At 40.8% G+C, this 19,047-nt stretch overlaps 1 protein-coding gene across 1 annotated transcript; it reads right to left on the minus strand.

Annotated features, from left to right (window-relative positions):
* Positions 1 to 1,693: 1,693 nt before the first annotated feature.
* On the minus strand, positions 1,694 to 18,335 carry clptm1 (CLPTM1 regulator of GABA type A receptor forward trafficking). The gene is made up of 14 exons (XM_086036920.1): positions 18,179 to 18,335; positions 12,835 to 12,983; positions 10,238 to 10,361; positions 9,907 to 10,065; positions 8,574 to 8,691; positions 8,409 to 8,494; positions 6,448 to 6,568; positions 6,119 to 6,363; positions 5,713 to 5,806; positions 5,444 to 5,634; positions 5,271 to 5,366; positions 5,023 to 5,158; positions 2,984 to 3,151; positions 1,694 to 2,480 (listed from the first exon to the last, which is right to left on the minus strand). The coding sequence occupies exons 1-14, from the start codon at positions 18,227 to 18,229 to the stop codon at positions 2,308 to 2,310; spliced, it is 1,911 nt and encodes a 636-aa protein (XP_085893046.1). The 5' UTR covers positions 18,230 to 18,335; the 3' UTR covers positions 1,694 to 2,307.
* Positions 18,336 to 19,047: the final 712 nt, after the last annotated feature.

The following is a 19,047-nucleotide window of genomic DNA, read 5'->3' on the forward strand; positions in this document are numbered from 1 at the left end:
ACGTCATCTTGACGCGACTCCTGTTCCCCAAGGCGGGAATTCATTAATTCAATGATCTTTATGAAAAAACTGGACTTTGTTTTTAAAGTTCTTTTAGTTTCAGTTTGAACAGATACACGTCAGAGAATTGGATTCGTCCTATTCAACTATCTTTTTACAAAATATTTTGTCATTAACATTTTACCTTTTGATGCAACTGTTAGATATGTTCACGTCTGGCAAAACCCTTTACAATTAAAGTTTAATGTTTGATAAGCGGATTGGATAATGGATGGATGAATTCTAGCTGTAGTGTCAACTGAGTCATGCAGCTCACTTTTTCTCTTCCTCGTCTTGGCTCATATGGATTTGGGGAGAAGCGTTGTATGTATGTTGAGAAAACTAATACTAAATTGTTTGCAGTTATTAACTGGTTTTAACAATTACATGCAAGACAAACGTCATATACCAATAAAATCTTAACATTTATTTTACCCGTTATTTGATATGCATACTGGTTATTGGGGGAGGGGGAATTTTAGGGATGGTCAAGCGTTACTTGGTATTTTAAAATATTGGCCGCGGGTAGTCACATTTTTATCTCAGGGTAACTGCAATTTACACAAAAGTGCACGTTTCTGTAATGTGTGACATTCATTATTTAAAAAGGCATATAATCTGAGGGATTTTTTTGGTGAACTGGATACTACACCATATAAAAAATCCCTACATTGTGATCAGGGAGCGACACCTGCGGGTGATTTAGTGGTAACAGGCTACTGCGCTTTTCAATGAAATTGAAAGTGAAAGTCGAGGGAGGCTTTAGGTGCAACTGGGCCCATTTAAATTAACTTATCAGCTGGTTACGATACTGGTGTAACAACTGAACAATGCGAAGATTGGGCATTAGTGTAAATGTAGGCCAAATACTGTGTAGAAATTAAAGTCATGCAAAATTCTTGTCAAGAAAATTTAACTCCGGCAATGTTAAGCAGTACATTAGAAAGATCTGTCAACTATGCTATTGGAGGAGCTAAATTAGTTTTTAAAGGTAAAATATCGAGGCCACCCACTGGTACAAACATCCATCCATTTTCTATACCCTTCACAAACATCCTCAAGGTAATGAATGGAATGTGGGGAAACCGCAACAACTCCACACGAGCAAATTCCACATCTCAGAACTCAATCCCAGGAACATATTTATATATCTTTTCACATTTTTTCAAATGTTAGGGTAAAAAAGGGGTCTGAAAATGTCTGGTACTTAATGAGTTAAAAAGTATTAAATGAGCACTCAAAATATATATTTTTTACTTCAATACCAATTAGCAACAAGAATTATGTTTTTGTATTTGGCGCAGCGCATTGAGAAAATAAAAGTCTTACCATGGATAATTTCAATCACACTTAAGTTTTCCAATAAACCTGAATGCTCAAAATTCTATACGGAGCAGCATGGAACCTTTTTTTGCTATTCGCAGCCCTCACAATGAAAACTAGGAAAAACAATTGTGCGTGCATATCAACTGCTGTGGAATGTGAACATGAAACACGCAGCCAGGGGTTGCGGTGGCTTGATTGTTGGGGGGGCGGGGGGGTTACCGGTATTATATTTGTAAATACGATATTGCTAGACACTTTGGCACTCATTAACAAGCTGGAATTCGGTACACGTATACAAAAGAATGAGTCGGTGATGGAAAAACAAGGCTCATTGACAATATTAATATTTATATTAATACCAACAAGGCTTCTTTTTTTCTGTTCCAGTTTAGAACATGAACAATTTGTTTAAAATTAAAGGTTGTAGTCACGGTCTTGTCACTGATGTACTGTTGCCATCTTCCCGAGGTGATTTTCCAGTTTTCCTCCAAGATCAAATTGATTCTCACGTGGAATGAAAAGAAAAGATTCACATGGGATATACACAAAGACGATGCTTCACTTGGCTTCTTTCTTCCATGGATACAAAAAAAAAGTCTATAAACGCAAACTTTGCCAGCCTCATTTCCAAGACACTGTACCCTCCCAAAATCAAACAGAATACAGTACATCACGTTTTGTTTTACTTCACTTGAACTGCAAAACCAGAGGGCTGGTAAGAAAAATTAAAATTTACGAAGTCTACATTGAAGATGATTTTCCGTGGAGCCGAACAAGAATCGGAGGGAACAGCTGAACTGCAATTTTTTTTTCTTTTTCTCTCTCATTTTTTGGGCGATGTCCATGACAGCCGACCCCATCTGCCTATTTTCCACAAGTCCTCTTTGCCCTGGCGCCGAGAGCCAGGAAGGCCAAACATGGGGGTGGCCGTCATCATCTGGCTTATTCGTTCTTTTTCTCCCTGTCTGGTTTGTCTGTGAGGACTGCCGCGTGGGCATCAGCTGTTGCTGCGTTATCCTGATGGTGGTCGACTCCGCTGGTGCCGTACTCGTTGACCCTGTTGGGGTCCACTCGATAAATCCAACGCTGATATAGGTAGATGAAAAAGACAACATCTGCAAAGAAAACATATACATTAATACATTTTCTTATGTACTGGCCAGCGGCACTGATTTAATAGACTGCAGAAGAGCACCAGGCATTTTTATTTTATAATTTGTGTACACTGCACTGTGCTTGTCAAGCATGAAATAAATCCACTCCAAACTTCTCACCTTTCTTTCACCATATAAGCACAGTGTGCTCTCTTCTTATCAGCGGATACTAAATTTTTATTTATTTATTTTTTTTTTAATTTGCAACCCAACTAATCTATTTCTTGGTCAGTGTTAATATGTCTCTATATGAAATAACCCATAAACCACAGCTTTACAGATGCCACACCTGTGGTTTGTTGTAAACAAGTCTACCATGACACAACTTGGTATCAGTCGTAGTAAGTACCCAGAGGCAGTTTTAGTTAGTATTGACATTCATCCATCAGACCTACCACAATAAAGTGGCAGTATGCCCACACCAAAAAAAAACTTTTTCAGTTATGATTTATGAGTAGAAGTACCATCTCTCAGGCATCCTATCCTGTACATCATGGGCATCTTGATGACAAAGGCAAACAAGTCATCAATGAACGTATTCAGAGCCTTGTATGTGAGCATCCTCCATGGGAGGTGGGCCACTGACTTCATTTTGTAGTTGATGAATAACTGTGGCGTCATTGTGATGAAGCCTGAAATGGAGGGGGAGAGAGAGAGAGAGAGAGAGACATAAAAGCACACTGGGCAATTCAGCATTAAGTACTCCTTGCGATGTGAACTCTATGAACCCGTATCACGTTCTGGGGGGCTCCTCATACAATGTGCTGTACCACATCACTTTTTTTTTTTTAATCTATTCAAAAATGTCGTGTCATTCTAGGCAGACGAACTTCGCTACAGAAAGAGGATGTGGTTGAGAATAAAGATAAACAAACGGGAATATATTCAAAGGCGGGGCTCACGCCCATTCATTTGAATGTAGCCGACATGCTCACGAATATTTATCACAAGCTTCGATATTTCGTCCACAGTTCCAAATGAAAATGTAAATATTGTTAAGTGTTGTTGTAAAATAATATAGGTACTGAAATACTGTACTTCTATTGCTTGGCGGCACGTGGTGGACGGCTCCGTCCCACTCGCTTATAACCCTAATTTTTTTATTTATTTACTTTTGCCTGTGGGAAAGCTTCTGTGCATTTGATTGGCTATCATTTTCCACGTCACCACATCATACAACTGCGATTCAAATCTTGAAACACCGCAAAAATAGTGCCCAAGACTTAGCTGCGTGTAAAGTCTTGGTGCAGATCCCCGCACATTATGTAAGTGTTGAGTGGAGTTTCGCCACATCGCTCACTGTGTGGCAACTCTAAAACCTCATGGACACCAAGCAACTTAAGGCATAGATCAGCAACACACCTGTTTCAAATGATCAGCTCATCAGCAAGATTTGCACAAGCCTGATAATGAGCCTGATGATTTGAGTCAGGTGTGTTGCCGTAGGGATAAACCTAAAACAGGCTGGATTGTGGCTCTTGAGGACCGGACTTGGCCACCCCTGGCCTAGATAGACCAATCCGACGTTGGGAAGTGTCGAGGCGCCGGACTGCGCCGTCTGATTGGTGTAGTGAACACTGTCGTAAAATCGTATCCCGTCAGGAAGTGGCTGGTGGGCGATTCAGCATGTTGAATCTGTTAGGTAGCGAATCAGTGCACGGGGCAAGAACAGGAAGCGATGAATGCGGATAAAAAGTAAGCGATGGAAAGCCTTGAGAATTTTGTCTTTGCTGCCTTAATCTTCTTACAAGTACAACAGCGAGGGTTGACAATGCAAGTATTGCACAATACTGTGTCAAGTCCGTAAGGGTTTGCTTCACGTGCAAGTTCTTCGTGAGCGAAAAATATAGCGGAATATATTGTAATTTTTCACGAAAATCGGCCGATCATGATCAGTGCCCTATTTCGCCCCCACCAACAGCTTTCCGGGTGGCTTTTTCTAACCATGAGGAATAGTGACTACTGACGCCCATGGTATGGAGGGGTAGTAGATCTCATGCGCAGAAGGTACTGAATGGTCAGCATCGCTGCTTTTTGTAATTTTTCTAGTGCAACGTGCCAACAGTAGGCCCAGCGGAACAGGGGCTAGGCGTCGGTAACAATTGGCCGCGGTCGGATTGGTCTATCTAGTGTGCGGGGTGACGCAACTAGTTTTCATGAGTGATCGACCGTTGGCCACTAGTTTTGGTGCCAGTTGAAAAAGCTGAACCGATGCAGTATATATAAATAATTAACGTTTTTTACAATAATACTTAAGTATAATTTCCTATGTGCCTGTGGCTAGTAGGCGAAGTGTAGAGTGTCTCTGTCGCCCAATGCGTGGGAGCTTTTACAACAAAAGTTCAATTTCCGGAATACGAAGCAAAATTGAATCGGCTGCCACCACGTAGTACCAAAAACAATACACGGTATTGTGTTTTACCATTCTATTTAACTTATTTCATAATTTCATTACCTGTGGCTGAAAATGAAAAGCTCAAAAACACATTGTTACCTTACTTACCAAAGGTTAGCAAGAAGCCGTAGAGCATGCTTAGTACCCATGAGTACCAGCCTTTGTGCTCGACATACAATAAACTGTAGATGGCATAGCAGCCAAACAGAGGGTAGAGCAGCCACGACAAGTACTTGAAGGCCATCTGTGTACAGAGCCAGAGGGACCAGGTCACAAACAACCACAAAGCATCGTCACATGACCAAAAAAACAAAACAAAAAAAACTTCAATTAATTCCGCAGCGGTCTTGACTTACGTCGTCATAGATTTTGGTTGAAGACTCCACATATGTGGACTTGTCTTTGAACACAAGTCTTGGGAACAATCCCACGATTTTATTCTCTTTGTCCAACTACGCAAAGATAAAACATGTTTTGATATAGACAACACCAACATTCATAAAAATAACTGCGTGGGGTTTTGACTTACTTTGACATCCATGACCTTGGTGATTTTCCAGAGGTCGATAAGAAGGCCGATGAAGACGCTGACCTGCACCACAAAGTTGGTCTCGTTGTCGAGAATGTAGAGCAGCACCACCAGAGACTGGAACACTCCGAAGATGATGGAGCGCACAGAGAGGCCTTCCAAAGACTGTCTGCTGTTCCAGAACTGGATGTCTTGGGAAGAAAAGAGCGGCTGAAAACCTTGAGGTCCAATGAGGACACAGACGATGAGCGTTGTTGATGTGAATTTACCGTTCTTAAAGGCCAGAAATTCGAAGACGCTATGCACAATGGAAACCACTATGGTGAGTCCCAGGAGGTAGGGGTTGGTTTCCAGTAGGGCCACCTTTAAAAATATTTTTAAAACTTCAACTGAGAAGACAACTAGGAGATTAAGTAGCTTCAAACCACATAGCAGTTAATGTCTTACTACAATGGAACCTCAACATTTCTACATTAAGGTCATACAATAAGAAAACCACTTAACACTCATCAATGTACAATGTTCAGTTTATTTTTCTATGCTTGTATGATGTTAGCAGCTTGAAGCAGTTATTTCAGTTCCTGTAGAGCAAACATTTTGAAAATCGGAAAAACTATTTGAGAATGACCAGCAACCAAGGACATTCAAGGTTCCACTGTTTTCCGTCCACCCTACCTTGACCGAGTCCTGATCCTCGTCAGACTGCTCGTAGGTGTCCTCGGGCAGGAAGTTCCACAGCGAGCGAGCGTTCTGGGCAGCATAGAGCTGCCAGCGCCACAAGGACAGCGGGCAGTAGCTGAGGCGTAGCGGCAGCGTCGTCAGGCTATCATTGATGGGATAGTAGTCCTTCTGAAGGTTCCAGTAGTCATTGAAGTACACTATTGGGAAGTAGTCGCCGCTCACCGCATCAAATTTCACATCTGGTGGAAGAAGGGGAGGAATGTCACAATCCATCTCTAAACTCATCTCAAACATTTCCCTTAAGTTGTGGTGGAGATGCTTACGTTGGTCTAGTGGAGGTGGGACAGAGCCTTTTACCCAGGCTGTGTGGTCATCCACCATGTTGATGGTGATGTTGGGGTGCCAGTGAGAGATGATTTCCACCGGACCGTGGCTCTCAGCCCGCTGAGAGGAGATCAAATTGCTTAGATTTAATTTTCTCCATCACGTCAAAAGAAGGTGTTCAATTTCTTAAGTGTTTTGGCTAAACTTTCGAGTCAGTGTTTACAGTACTGGTAAATACTGTCCATCACGTTGACAACTAAATACTTTGGTAGCGATTTGCTAAAGGTTTGCACATGCAAAAACGGGCGCAAACCTGATGAGGAAACAACCCATGGAAAACCGCAACACCTCCAATCGCATTATTTCAAACTTCATGTTACGCTTGCTGTGCGCTCAAATTTTCTACAGTGAAAACCACAGCAACCTAAAGCGGAAAACCCTCTTTTACTTATTTTAAATATGGCGGTCTCCAGCACGTCTACACCCGTTGCCGACAGTTTGCCCAATCTGAAGGCTCCTACATTAAGCCCTGTATAGTCATCATTGCTTATTTACTGCTTTATACTTCATTATTTAGGCCTTGAGGAAAAGATTACTTCTGCGTACTTCTTTTCTTGTTTGCATGTTGTTGTTTTTTTTGCCCAGTATAAAATATAACAGAATATTTAACATTTGACATTTTTTGGGCTTGATACCTTGTTCAAACCATTCCTTATGGAAGTATTTAACCTGAAAAGCAAAAATATGTGTGCAGTGCGGTAAAAAAGATCAAGAATGATTGATCAATTTAAGTAGATGAAACTCAAAATACAATGTACTATATAATTTTAAAAAAGTAATATGTTAATTTCATCATATTTATTAATCAATAAAGTTCGGGTGGCCCTACACCCCCTGGCAAAGGTAATGTGGAACCGAGATCTGGTCGGAGTGAGTCACAATTTAGCGGTTGCTAATTGTAATATTAGTAAGTCAGGCCCCTTGCAATAGAGCATTAAGAACTATATTTCCTTAGCAGCGTAGGAATGTGGTCATGAGACAGCATGTTCGGTTGCCAAAGCACTTGATTGTCTTGTATTTAAAAATGTTTACCTAAAGTATTGCTTTACTACTGTTAGTGTTAGTACCTTAGGCTAGGTTCACACCGCAGGCATGCGACCTGTATCAGATTTTTTTATGACAGTCTGAACGGCTCAATTCCGATTTTTTCAAATGCGGCCTGGGTCGCTTTCATATGTGGTCCTAGATCGGATACGTATCCGATCTTTTCCAATGCGTTCGCGGTCTGAACGGCCAGGTCGCATATACTGTGTTGTACATTGACGAGCCCAAGATGCGCTCCGCGCAGGCAGAGGGGAAGTGCTGGGCAGCAGGGGATCGAATCTGCAAAGTTGTTTTGAGTAACACTATAGACTTTATATTTTACTTTAACTTAATACCACTTGAAAAATGAAGCATAAAGTGGACATTTATGGCGATCGTAGTTATTCAGCCACGGCTCAGATAGATTCATTTTTTACGCACTGCTAAGACGTGAGGTCATCGTTAGTGATGTCTCCATGAAATGAGATCGAAAAGCCTCACCTCATCATTTCCCCCAAATACTGTATTTCTACCTCTGACCGAATCGCTCCACTGTCGAAATGCCCCGACACGCTGGATCACATTTACTTCCGCAAACACAACGCCGGGTGTGACGTCGTCTCTTCTTCTGCCGATTGCGGGCCACTTTGACGACGCATGTGCTCATACAGCAGACGAGACCGAGGCCGCATTTATAATGTAATATGAACGCTTACACAAAAAAATATCAGATTTTTCCCAAAAAATCAGAATTGAGCATTAAGACCTGCGGTGTGAACCTAGCCTTAGTTCACAGAATATGGTGAATGCGCTTATGTGCAAAATCAGTTTAGGATGCCGCTGTAGTAACAGAAACTGTCGTAAGCTGCTGACCAACCTTGATCATCTCTGGATCTGCTTCCGTCTCTCCTGTAAGTAGATTCTTGGTCTTCAGGAACTTCCTACGCTTGAATTTGTTTAGCACTGAAAAGCCAAAGTGGCCCAGTTAACGCAACGCCACAGAAATTGCTGAGTTTCAAATCTGAAAAAGACATCTGCTTACTTCGTGATGCATGAACAGTTGCCAGTCTGCGGTACTGTCCTTTGCGCTTTGGGTCTGGGTGCAGTCCACTTTTCGTGAAGTAGACGTGTATATAGAGGGAGCCGTTCTGTTGCACCGCCTACAAGTCAACATAGACACAGAGTTAATCAAATACCACCTGCATGCAACTATCCACTAGTTGATAATTCTGTGGTCTTGGTATTTACAAATCCAGCTATGTGCAAATTTATTCTGGAACCTATTCTACTTTATCAAGTGAAAAACTCACTTTTTGTAATCAAGACAAGACAATGAAAGTATTAATTTGGCACCATTTTGGTGGTGCTGTAAGGTTTCATTCATTGGTGGTGTCTTTTCATCTGCATTTACATGTCCTATTTTGTTGGCAGTCCTTGACTTCACCTCATGCGAGGGAAGAATGTGAAAGCGTGCTTTTGCCTCTCTCCTGATGCAGCTACGAATAGCCCATGTAGTCTACTTCACCATCTCAATTTGCCTTAACGAGGAAGTCAAGCCAACATTTTTCTTTACAACAATATGTTCTATGCAGGCCCACTAGTCGAAAAACATGGCATTCTGATTAATATTGTGTTTGAGGAATATGAGTTCGGTAACGACCAATTACGGCTCACCTGTTTTCTGAAGCTGGTCGTTACCCTAGCCCCGGGCAACTGATGTCATTTTCAGTCGACAGAAGTGATAAAATGGCTGCCCCGTGAGATAGCTAAAAATGGGTGGATTTTGGTGCTTAACTCATATTCCACAATCACAGTATTAATCAGAATGCCATATTTAGACTTGTGAAGGCGCATAGAACATACTATTGCAAAGCATTTTTAGGGGTTGACTTCCCTTTAACATCCATAATTGTGTGTGAATTGTTTAGTGACTTCTTCTGTTTGTGTCAAGTGCTAGTGTGTACATTTATTTTCCCATGTTGTCAGGTCAGTTTGTGCTCCCTATGAGCCTCAATTGCAGATCTGCAATTGCCATCTGCAATTGAGGCTCATAGGGAGCACAAACTGACCTAACAACATGGGAAAATAAATGTATAATTTTTTGTTGAATAACTTAACTACTGAATACAGTCAAACAGATTATTTATTTGCGGATTATTCTTTGTGTTGTTCAAGACCACAGCAAATAAAGCAATCTAAAGTGCTTTGCTGCCATCTTATGGCATCTATAGGGAATTACACCCCTTCAGGGGGTCGTCAATGACGCAGACTTTTGCTATTTGCAGCAGGGCTTGGTCTCTATTCCACACGCATTGTGCGGGGTTCACTGTAAATACTCTTCCACCTGATCCCACCCGCGCCTCCAAAAGTCTCACCTCAGGGATAGCCATCTCCTTGTAGTGCTCATAGCAGCCGTCCCCATTCTCCCCCGTGGACCAGTCTCCGTAGACTAGGTCCCGGTGGAACCAGAAAAGAGCATCTGTGTTGTTGAAGTCTATGAACACCTCCTCCTGGGAGATGTACACATACATATCCTGCAGGCACGGTGAGAAATATGGCTGTTTAGATACATACATGGGGGACCGTTTGGACCCTTTGCTGTTCAAATACAAGCGACAAGGGGATCTAGAATTAAATGTTTCTCGCATTTTAATTAGATGATCACGAGAGTGTTTCCAAAGACATTGTAATAATATTAAGCAATACCATGAGGGTGTCCTTAGTGAAGAGGTTCCTGCTGGGTACTCTGGGTGCCCCGGCCGGTGTGCTGGGGTCTGGAGTGGACGGCCCTCGACGGAACCAGCTACTGATGGCCCAGATGATAAAAATTCTAGAGGCACATCATTTAACCCATTAAGGTCAGTCGGGAGCGCATAGCCGTGTTTCTACCACTAAATCCGGGAGCGCTGTTGCGAGTTTCTCCCTTTAAAGCCGGGAGAGTGTATACTGTACGTCAGTTTTTAATCCATTCCTCGGTCTCCTAGCAAATAAAATGCATCGGAATATACACGTGACGGTGTCGTGACGCCTCGGAGGATGTCAGTAATGTCCGCCAGTAATGGCGGATGCCGTCGAGGTGAAAAAGACGACATGCTTGTGGACTTTGAACCAGTGGAACCAGTCGAACGTGATATATGGTTAAGATATATGTTTGTAGACAATGACGATATCGACGTCTTTGTAACAGAACAGAAGATGGTATTTACCACTTGATTTTTTTTTTTTAAGTTAACAATAGTGCTTCTCTTGCACTGAGGATTGCACTGATTTTTACATCTTCGATTGAAACAGTAATGATGAATAAACTTGGACCAGTTTGAGAGCCACATGTGTAAGCTTTCAATTTGTGTTGGAATTAATTATGTTTCTGCCACTGGGGCTGAAATATTGGTTATTTTCTATGTGTTCAATTTCCGGGTAAACTTCAGGTTTTCGAGGGTGATTCCAAAGGCGACCTTAGATTTTAGAGTGATGTTTAGCCAGGCAGGGGTGGGCACAGCCTGCAGTGCAATTCTAAAAATAAAACCTCAGCGAAACACTAAAAATAATTCACCCATAGGCTATATGCTCACAATACATAACTTTGATTTTGTATGGGTTATGGAGGACTTTATAAAAACTGCCATGGTCCCTGATTTTAAGGCAAAGCAAGAAGGATTTGGGACAACATTCCAACAGCAAATGACGTGTGTATACCACATGACGAGTGGGAAAACAAGTGTTGTATTTGCTTTAATTGAGGATTAATATACAGTTCACCGGGCTTGCCTGGTCTGTTTTCTTTTTTTTCTTCTTTTTTTTCTGTGTATTAATTACAATGAATCATCCGAAGTTTAACTCATTTACTGCTACCCGTTTTCAAAGCGGCGTTCCCCAAAATGCACCAAAAACTCCCATTTTTGAGCAAACAGACTAAAGTGGCATTTTGGGAAAAGAAATATGTCAAGCAAAACAATGACTCTGACCTTAATATCTTAGCTTTTGCGGCACCTCCAACTATAACGTAGCAAAAATATGACAGAAAAAGGGCTTTTGATGGAAAATAATAATAACAATAATAATAATAATAATGATAATAAGTGCAGATGTATAACTAAAAAACGCACTGCCAGCGACACGCATGGCTTGACTGTAATGTCAGTTGCCCCCCCACACACACACACACACAACTGCGCCACCTCTTATCACTATTGCGAAATACACTTTCTACGACTTACCACACCATTAACTAAATTTTTTCCAAAATATAAATACATTGTTCATGTGTCAAGGGCCTAAATTTGCCCAACTTTTAACACATTGGCATTTTTCTCCTTATAATTGACATGACTAGTCGAGTTTCTCAGCTTAATCTTTATCTTCTACTCAAAAGCTGTGCTGATCTCACATCCAAAGCGATGCAACGGCGTCATCAGCTGTTAGTCCTTACAGTTGATTTCAACACTGCCTTTCAGACCTGCTGGGCGAGAAGCTCTTCCATGCCTACATGTTGAAAAACGTGCTTAACCAATAGATTTTTTTTGACGACAGTACACGGTTGGATTCCAACTGACGAATGTAAATCTTAGGCAGTTAATCGGTTAAATGTGCAAATTAAAAAAAATATTCATATTTATATTAAAAAAAAGTGCTGTCAAGCGATTAAAAAGAATTAATCGCACAATTTTCTGTAATTAATCATGGAAATGTTATCCAATGCTTGTAACAAATATTTACTTGAGTAAAATCTTGGAATTCATGTAGAAAGTCTATTTCTACTCAAATACTTTTAACAGCATTTTTTTTAACAGCTTTCTTTGATCTTTGAAAACAGTTTTCCAGTGAAATACGAATTGGCACCAAAATGATCAAAATTTACTAAGCTTTACTGGCATCTTTTTTATGCTCTTGGCATCAACAAATAAAAACAACCCAGAACTATTTTGAAGTACAAAGTGCGATAACATTTTACATGAAATACTGGTAATATAAAAGCAAAAGTCCCATCTTCATGTCAATTGATTTTCAAAAAAAGTGCATGAGTCAATATAAAAAAATTCAAATGATAAAAAAAATATATATTATTTATCCCCCTAAACAATCACTTGCCTAACACAGAGCAGCAATTCTTATACATCTCTACTCAGCAAATTTGGCAGATAAAGCTGAATATCTCCCAATTTGCCAAATGCCCATACTGCATACACAGAGGAACATGGCGTCAACAGCATACTGGAAATTACGTGTTAATCTCTCTCCTTTCAATAGGACCATAGTTCTTGTACTTATAAATTATCTTAAAAACATATGTTGCGTGTATGTACCTGAAGAGCACTCCTTTAATGACCTGCCAGGCATTAGGCGCTTGTTGTTGTTGCTGCTGCTGCTGCTGCTGTTGTTGGGGGTCCTGTGCATTGTCCGTCGTCTGCACTGTCCGTCCGTCTGTTGTCGCAGCACTTCCATTACTGCTAACCTGCATCACAAAACAAGACATGCTCAATGTAGCGTTATAAAAAGGATCATCCACAAATTGTAAGTGTGAACGCCGCTGAGTGTCAGTCGAGCAAAATTTCATTATTACGGTACTGCGATACCTTACCGTCAAAAACAATCCATTAGTACAGTTTTTTTTAGTACCAGCATTTTAAGAAGTGTCTTGTGTTTACAGCATTGACAGGTTCATTCATAAGTAAAATGACAACAGGAAACTCATTACATCATGTCCTCTTGAACTGAACCGTACCATATCCAACCAAATTGAATTGTTTTTACTTTAAAATCAAACCGTCCTTGAAATGTATCTAGGTATGGACCGATTACCGGTTTGATGATTTACTGTGGTTATAAAAAGTTAAGTTTTCAATAACCGCTAATACTGTCTGTCACCAGCAACAAGGCCATTTTCTTTTTTTGAGGAAACATCTAAGCAGCACACAACATGACTGTCTACTTGCAGAGTTGAGTAAACAGATAGGGGTGGGAACAATAATTGTTTTTTCGATGCATCGTTCAGCATATTAAAAAGATTCTGGATCATTTCATTGGTATTAATCGATATTTAAAGTTTAACTAAAAAAACTAAAGGCATGCTCAAGCAATTATGTGCATTTGTACGTCAGACTGCTGTGCTAAACCAATACGTGACAAGCAAAACCTCGTACGAGCGGAGCAAAGTCAAAGTGTGAAATATAAATCTTTGCTTTTCCTTGAGTTTTTGTTTTAAAAAAGGTACCAGTGTTTTACATTTACATTTACTACAAAATGTAAGCCAATGTAGTGATGCATCAGAATCGCAATCGAATCGAATAATAGGCCTCTGAATCTGAATTAAATAGAATCGTGGGCCTCTGAATTGGAATCGGATCAAATCGTGAGGTACCCATAGATTCCCACTCTAAGTGAGCCACCTCTTTGAAGTCAATTGCCTCCAATTCCTTTTTTTACGCATGGAGGGAGGGAGCAAGAAGAAAGAGACACTGCAAACAGGGATGCCTTTTCACTCTGATTAATGTACATATTCATAAAAAAATGGTCCCAGCAGGTACTAGTTAGCCCCAAGGACAACATGAGTAGACTACGGGTCTGCTCTAAAATAGCTCACAAGTGATGGGACACTGTGATTTACTAAGAAGAATTACGAGACAAACATTGGTAATATTTAGCGTAATACAGGTTTATTCTGTATCAAATACTGTATTTTTTGTTTAAAAATAAAATAATTTGTGTTCAAAGGGGAAAAATCCTGTTTTTATTTACACTTTTTTTTTAAATTAAAAAGGACATTTTGGAGTTGTAATTTTAATGCTGTGGTACCGCAATATTCTTGCTCATGATCATCATACCGTCAGAATCGAATATCAGCTCATGCCTAATCGTATCGCACGCCGTGTATCGCCATATCGAATAGTCTGATTGGAGAGAGATCATTAATATTTGTCAACTGTGGTCATGTTAAGCCTTTTGAGACTTCGTGATTAATGGCTATATAAATAAATTTGACTTGACTTGGGAGATGCACACCCTTTGTAGGCTAAACAACAATGATCTAATCATTAAAAATAATTAACAATTCATTTCATTGCATTGCATTTCAGCCTGCCGTGATGCAAAACAAAGCAAAAACTGTCACCATCACTGAGGTCACTTTTCTGTTCAAGTGACACAATAGACACGAGAGCACATGCGAAGTCATGGGACCCATTGGCTATCGCAACGTTTAATCTTCCCCTTTGTTTTCAATCCATGTGAGACAAAAGGGCTCCACCTATGACAAGCTGCGACACTGCAGTTGAGTAGAGCCGGTAAATTATTAGAGTGAGTGAAGTGAGTGTTTTAAGGTCTGGAGATAAGTCACCGATTTTTCATATATAAAATTTTACGGCCCTGATGTGAAGCAAAATGATTTTGTTTTACACCATCGGCGCCCTGCCACAGTTTATAGGCATCGACGTGTGACATGTCACCAGTCGGCTACAGAACAAGCGCGCGCGCGGACGCAGGTGGTTATCTGTGGGAGTTCAATCAATGACAATATATAAGCAATTTCCACAAGCTGCACAAGGATTAACAATTAACCACAAGTTGAGAAGTTGAGAATTGGCACTCTGGTAATGGTTAATGCATTGACGAAAGCAATTGTCTGTTTCTGCATGACAGTGACATTTACAAGCAGGGCAAATGCGGTTTTAATCAATTACAACAAAAGCAAGATGACACACTAACCAGTTCCTCGCAAACTAACAGAAAAGATTTTAAACTGATTTATTACGTCCAGTTAAAGTGAATCATCAAACTAATCTAACCAACAATTGGAATAACTGTGTAATAATTGACTGCTCCAGTTGGCTTATAGGTCATGTATCAGTGAACGGAATACAAGGCTTAAAGAAGAGACCAGTCGCGGCCCGGTCCTCTGCTTTCTGGGGCACATAGGCTTGTTTGGCTCAATAAGAGTGAGCACTTGTGCTGTTTGCTGGGTAGGTTGTGGTGTCCGTTATCTTGAAGTTGTTTGGTGGTAAAGCGACTTTCATAAGGGCCCGTCGAGAATGCTCCGCCCCCTCTGTGCTGATACCTACGCTCCGCCCCTGGCAGTAATGGTCATTTATCACTCAAGGCGACGCTAGTCATAACTACCTAGCAGCTCCTTGGTTCTAAAAGTGGACCATATCCCAGTTTGCCATGGTTGACATTGCACCAAAACCGCTTGACCGATGAACCAAAGTGGGCTACCACCATTTTAGTCATTTCAAGTGCATTAAATGACCTCATTCACTGCTAGACGTTTTCAGAGCAGTGTAGAGCATTTTAAGTCATTGGACTTTCAAAACAGACACAATATTGCGTCCTGTGAAAATAAAAGCACCGAACCTACCAGAGAAAGAATAGACTCACGTCTTTCATTAAAGAAAATAAATAAATAAACCTCAACTCTCTGACCTTGAACGAACCCTAAAAAAAAAACATCCATCCATCATCGATACCGCTTATCCTCACAAGGGTCGTGGGGCGTGCTGGAGCCTATCCCAGCTGTCTTTGGGCGGTAGGCGGGGGACGCCCTGATCGGTTGCCAGCCAATCGCAGGGCACACAGAGACAAACATCCGCACTCACAATCACGCCTAGGGGCAATTTAGAGAGTCCAATCAACTGCGCAATTTCATAATTCATCCAATATTGTTTTGCCTGAATTTTATGGATATTTGGATTCAGACCACTACTTCACTACACTTTTTCCTCTAATCCCAATTATTTATTTTCCTTTAGGCAACCTAGATGATACTGACAGGGATCCACTCTATCAAAGTAATGATGACAGTACATCAATTTACAATAAAAGCGCAAGCAATACGATCCAAGTCCAAAAGCATTACAGTGGAACCTCTACTTACAAACGTCTCTTCATACGAAATTTTCAAGTTACGAAACGCCTCAACAGGAAAATATTGCCTTTTGTTACGAAAGAAATTTCAGGATTCGAAAGGTAAAAATACAGTATGGGCTGCTACATGCAGCTCCGGAGTTTCCTGAACACAACATACTCATAGCTGCTCTGCCATTGGCTATTACCTAGCATCTTCCTGGCATCCCATTGGCTAAGAGGGACCTCTACCGTATGTGTCTATGTGTGTAGATAGACAGGTAGATAGATATATATGTGATAGATATGTCTATGCAGCGTCCTCGTCATTCGCCCTTCGGGCCATGATGTGTTCCGATAGTTTTACGTGAATTAGAAACGAGGAAAAGAAAAAAAGGAGAAAATCTGTTTTTTTGTCCATACAAACAAAGCAAGAGATAATTGAAAAGTATGAAAAAGGGATGCGTTTGGTTGATCTCGCCAAAGAATATAACCGTAATGTATCGACAGTCGCCACGTTATTAAATCAGTTCTTTACAAAACGCCAAGCAAAAACCACTTCTGAGAGAGAACATGAACCAAAGAGGGCAAGAAGCGATGAGGACAGCAATTTTTTAAAAAGGTAAATGACCATCATTTTTATTCTTTACTCTATTCTTTGTTTTTGTACATTATGCACAACTCTCATTTATTGTGCAATAATCTAATTGTGACATGTATTTGTTACATGTTTTGATGCATTTTTATGCTTTAGAAAACATTTATGTCTGAATATTGGGAGGCTTGGAACGGATTAGGGCATTTACATGGAAAACGCATCTCCACTTACAACATTTTCTACTTAAGAAATTTCTTCCAGAACCAATTAATTTCGTATGTAGAGGTACCACTGTATTTTTCAAAACACAAAAATCTGAGGACAAGCACAAGTTCTCCAAATAAGATAAGATAAGATAAGAATGCCTTTATTGATCCCACAGTGGGGAAATTTTCATTGTTACAGTAGCAAAGATATAGGTCACACAGGGGCGGCGGCATAATGTGGCCATTAATGTATAACATTGACGGCAAACATTTAGAATCAAACCTATGTAGATATACGCAGTAACATGTGTATATACACATGTGTATACACACCAACCTACATCTACATAAAAAATATGAGGAACACTCATTTCGGCCTGTACATAGTACAGAGGAAAAAATACTCTAAGTGACAGTGCTGCAGTGCTGTAGTGAAATGTAAGGAACAGCATTGGATAAAAATAAAACTAGACTAACAGTAGTGGGGAATGTTGAGTATTGAGTAAATACACATCCAGAATAACTAACAATTGCCTTTATATCACCCAAATTTTTATTGCGGCCAGAACTTTAATCCACTCTCCTGCAAAACCACAAAATTGAGTTAGCCCACGCTAGTTCTCAGTGGCTCATTTGAAACAAGTAAACGATGCTTTGATGAAGGTGACGAGTGAGGACCGCCCCGAGACTGCGTTGTTCTCTAGTCCGAGGCCTGGCCCTTGAGACCTAACTGACACCGGGGAGCTAGTTAGCCATGAGCAAGTGGTCCTGCCAAGTGAGGATGTTTCCATTGGTGCATTGCACGCTAACAGCGTTAATTTGTCAGTAGGAAGGGGGGACGGCAAAAGGTGGGGGACGCGTTTTGAAAGCACCGGCACTGACAAACGTCACTCGGCCGGTTTAAACGGCAGCGGCGTGACACTCGACGCCGCAAGGGCAAAGTTGCCCGCTTGTCACCGAAAAGGAGAAACGGAACGTGAATGTCAAGGCGGGAGTCGCTGAGTTTACCTCGCCATTGCTGACGGCTGCTTTAGTCGCTTGGCTTTCCTGCGTCGCCATCTTTCCTTGTCTCTGTCGTGCACACAAGCACAGTTACATCGCGGGGAAATCTCGCGAGAGAAACTTCACCGACGCGATGGGTGTAGCCAAAGGCAAACAATTAGAATGACAAGAATGGTAGCGTCATCCAGCGCGTTTGTTACGTATTTTGTGACGTTTTGTGATTTTCTTTGACCATATTTGATCATACAATACTGTTTCGCGTGTAAGTTTAGTCAAATAGCTTCTGTAACTACTGTTCAGTACTCCTCTTCCAAACAAAATAAAATATATAGATTAGACATCACCGGTGCCTGATTGGTTATAGTACTAAACTATTTTGAAACATACTTTCTAATAATATTACTGTTTCTGTAATTATCCCACGTATTAAGAATAATACAACAACGAAACATCTTTTGTACTAAATCAATGATTTTTATTTAACGCACAGAAATAGTGGCGAAAACGCAAACGTAAACTATTACCATTATGACGTATTTTATGTTTATCTTATCCATCCTTCCACTCTGTGTACCACTTATCCTCGCTCGGCCCGAGTACGGGCGTGCTCATCTGATTTAGGGCGAGAGGCGAGGTTCATCTGATTTGGGGCGAGAGGCGAGGTAATCCTGAACTGGTGGCAGGCCAATCGAGGCGAAGGCAGGCACATCAGAAAGAGTAGCACAATAGCACAAAACAACAATATGCTGTAGTAATTCGAGCAATACTACAAGCTATGGTAAATATGGTAAAAGGAATGCTGACTGATGATAGCAGAATACCAATGATGCCATCACTTGTTATAGATGAGGTTAATTTTGCTGCGCCCAAACTCT

This window comes from Filicampus tigris, chromosome 7, assembly GCF_054856515.1.
Source record: "Filicampus tigris isolate MCC_2025a chromosome 7, RoL_Ftig_1.0, whole genome shotgun sequence".
NCBI classification, from domain to species: Eukaryota; Metazoa; Chordata; class Actinopteri; order Syngnathiformes; family Syngnathidae; genus Filicampus; species Filicampus tigris.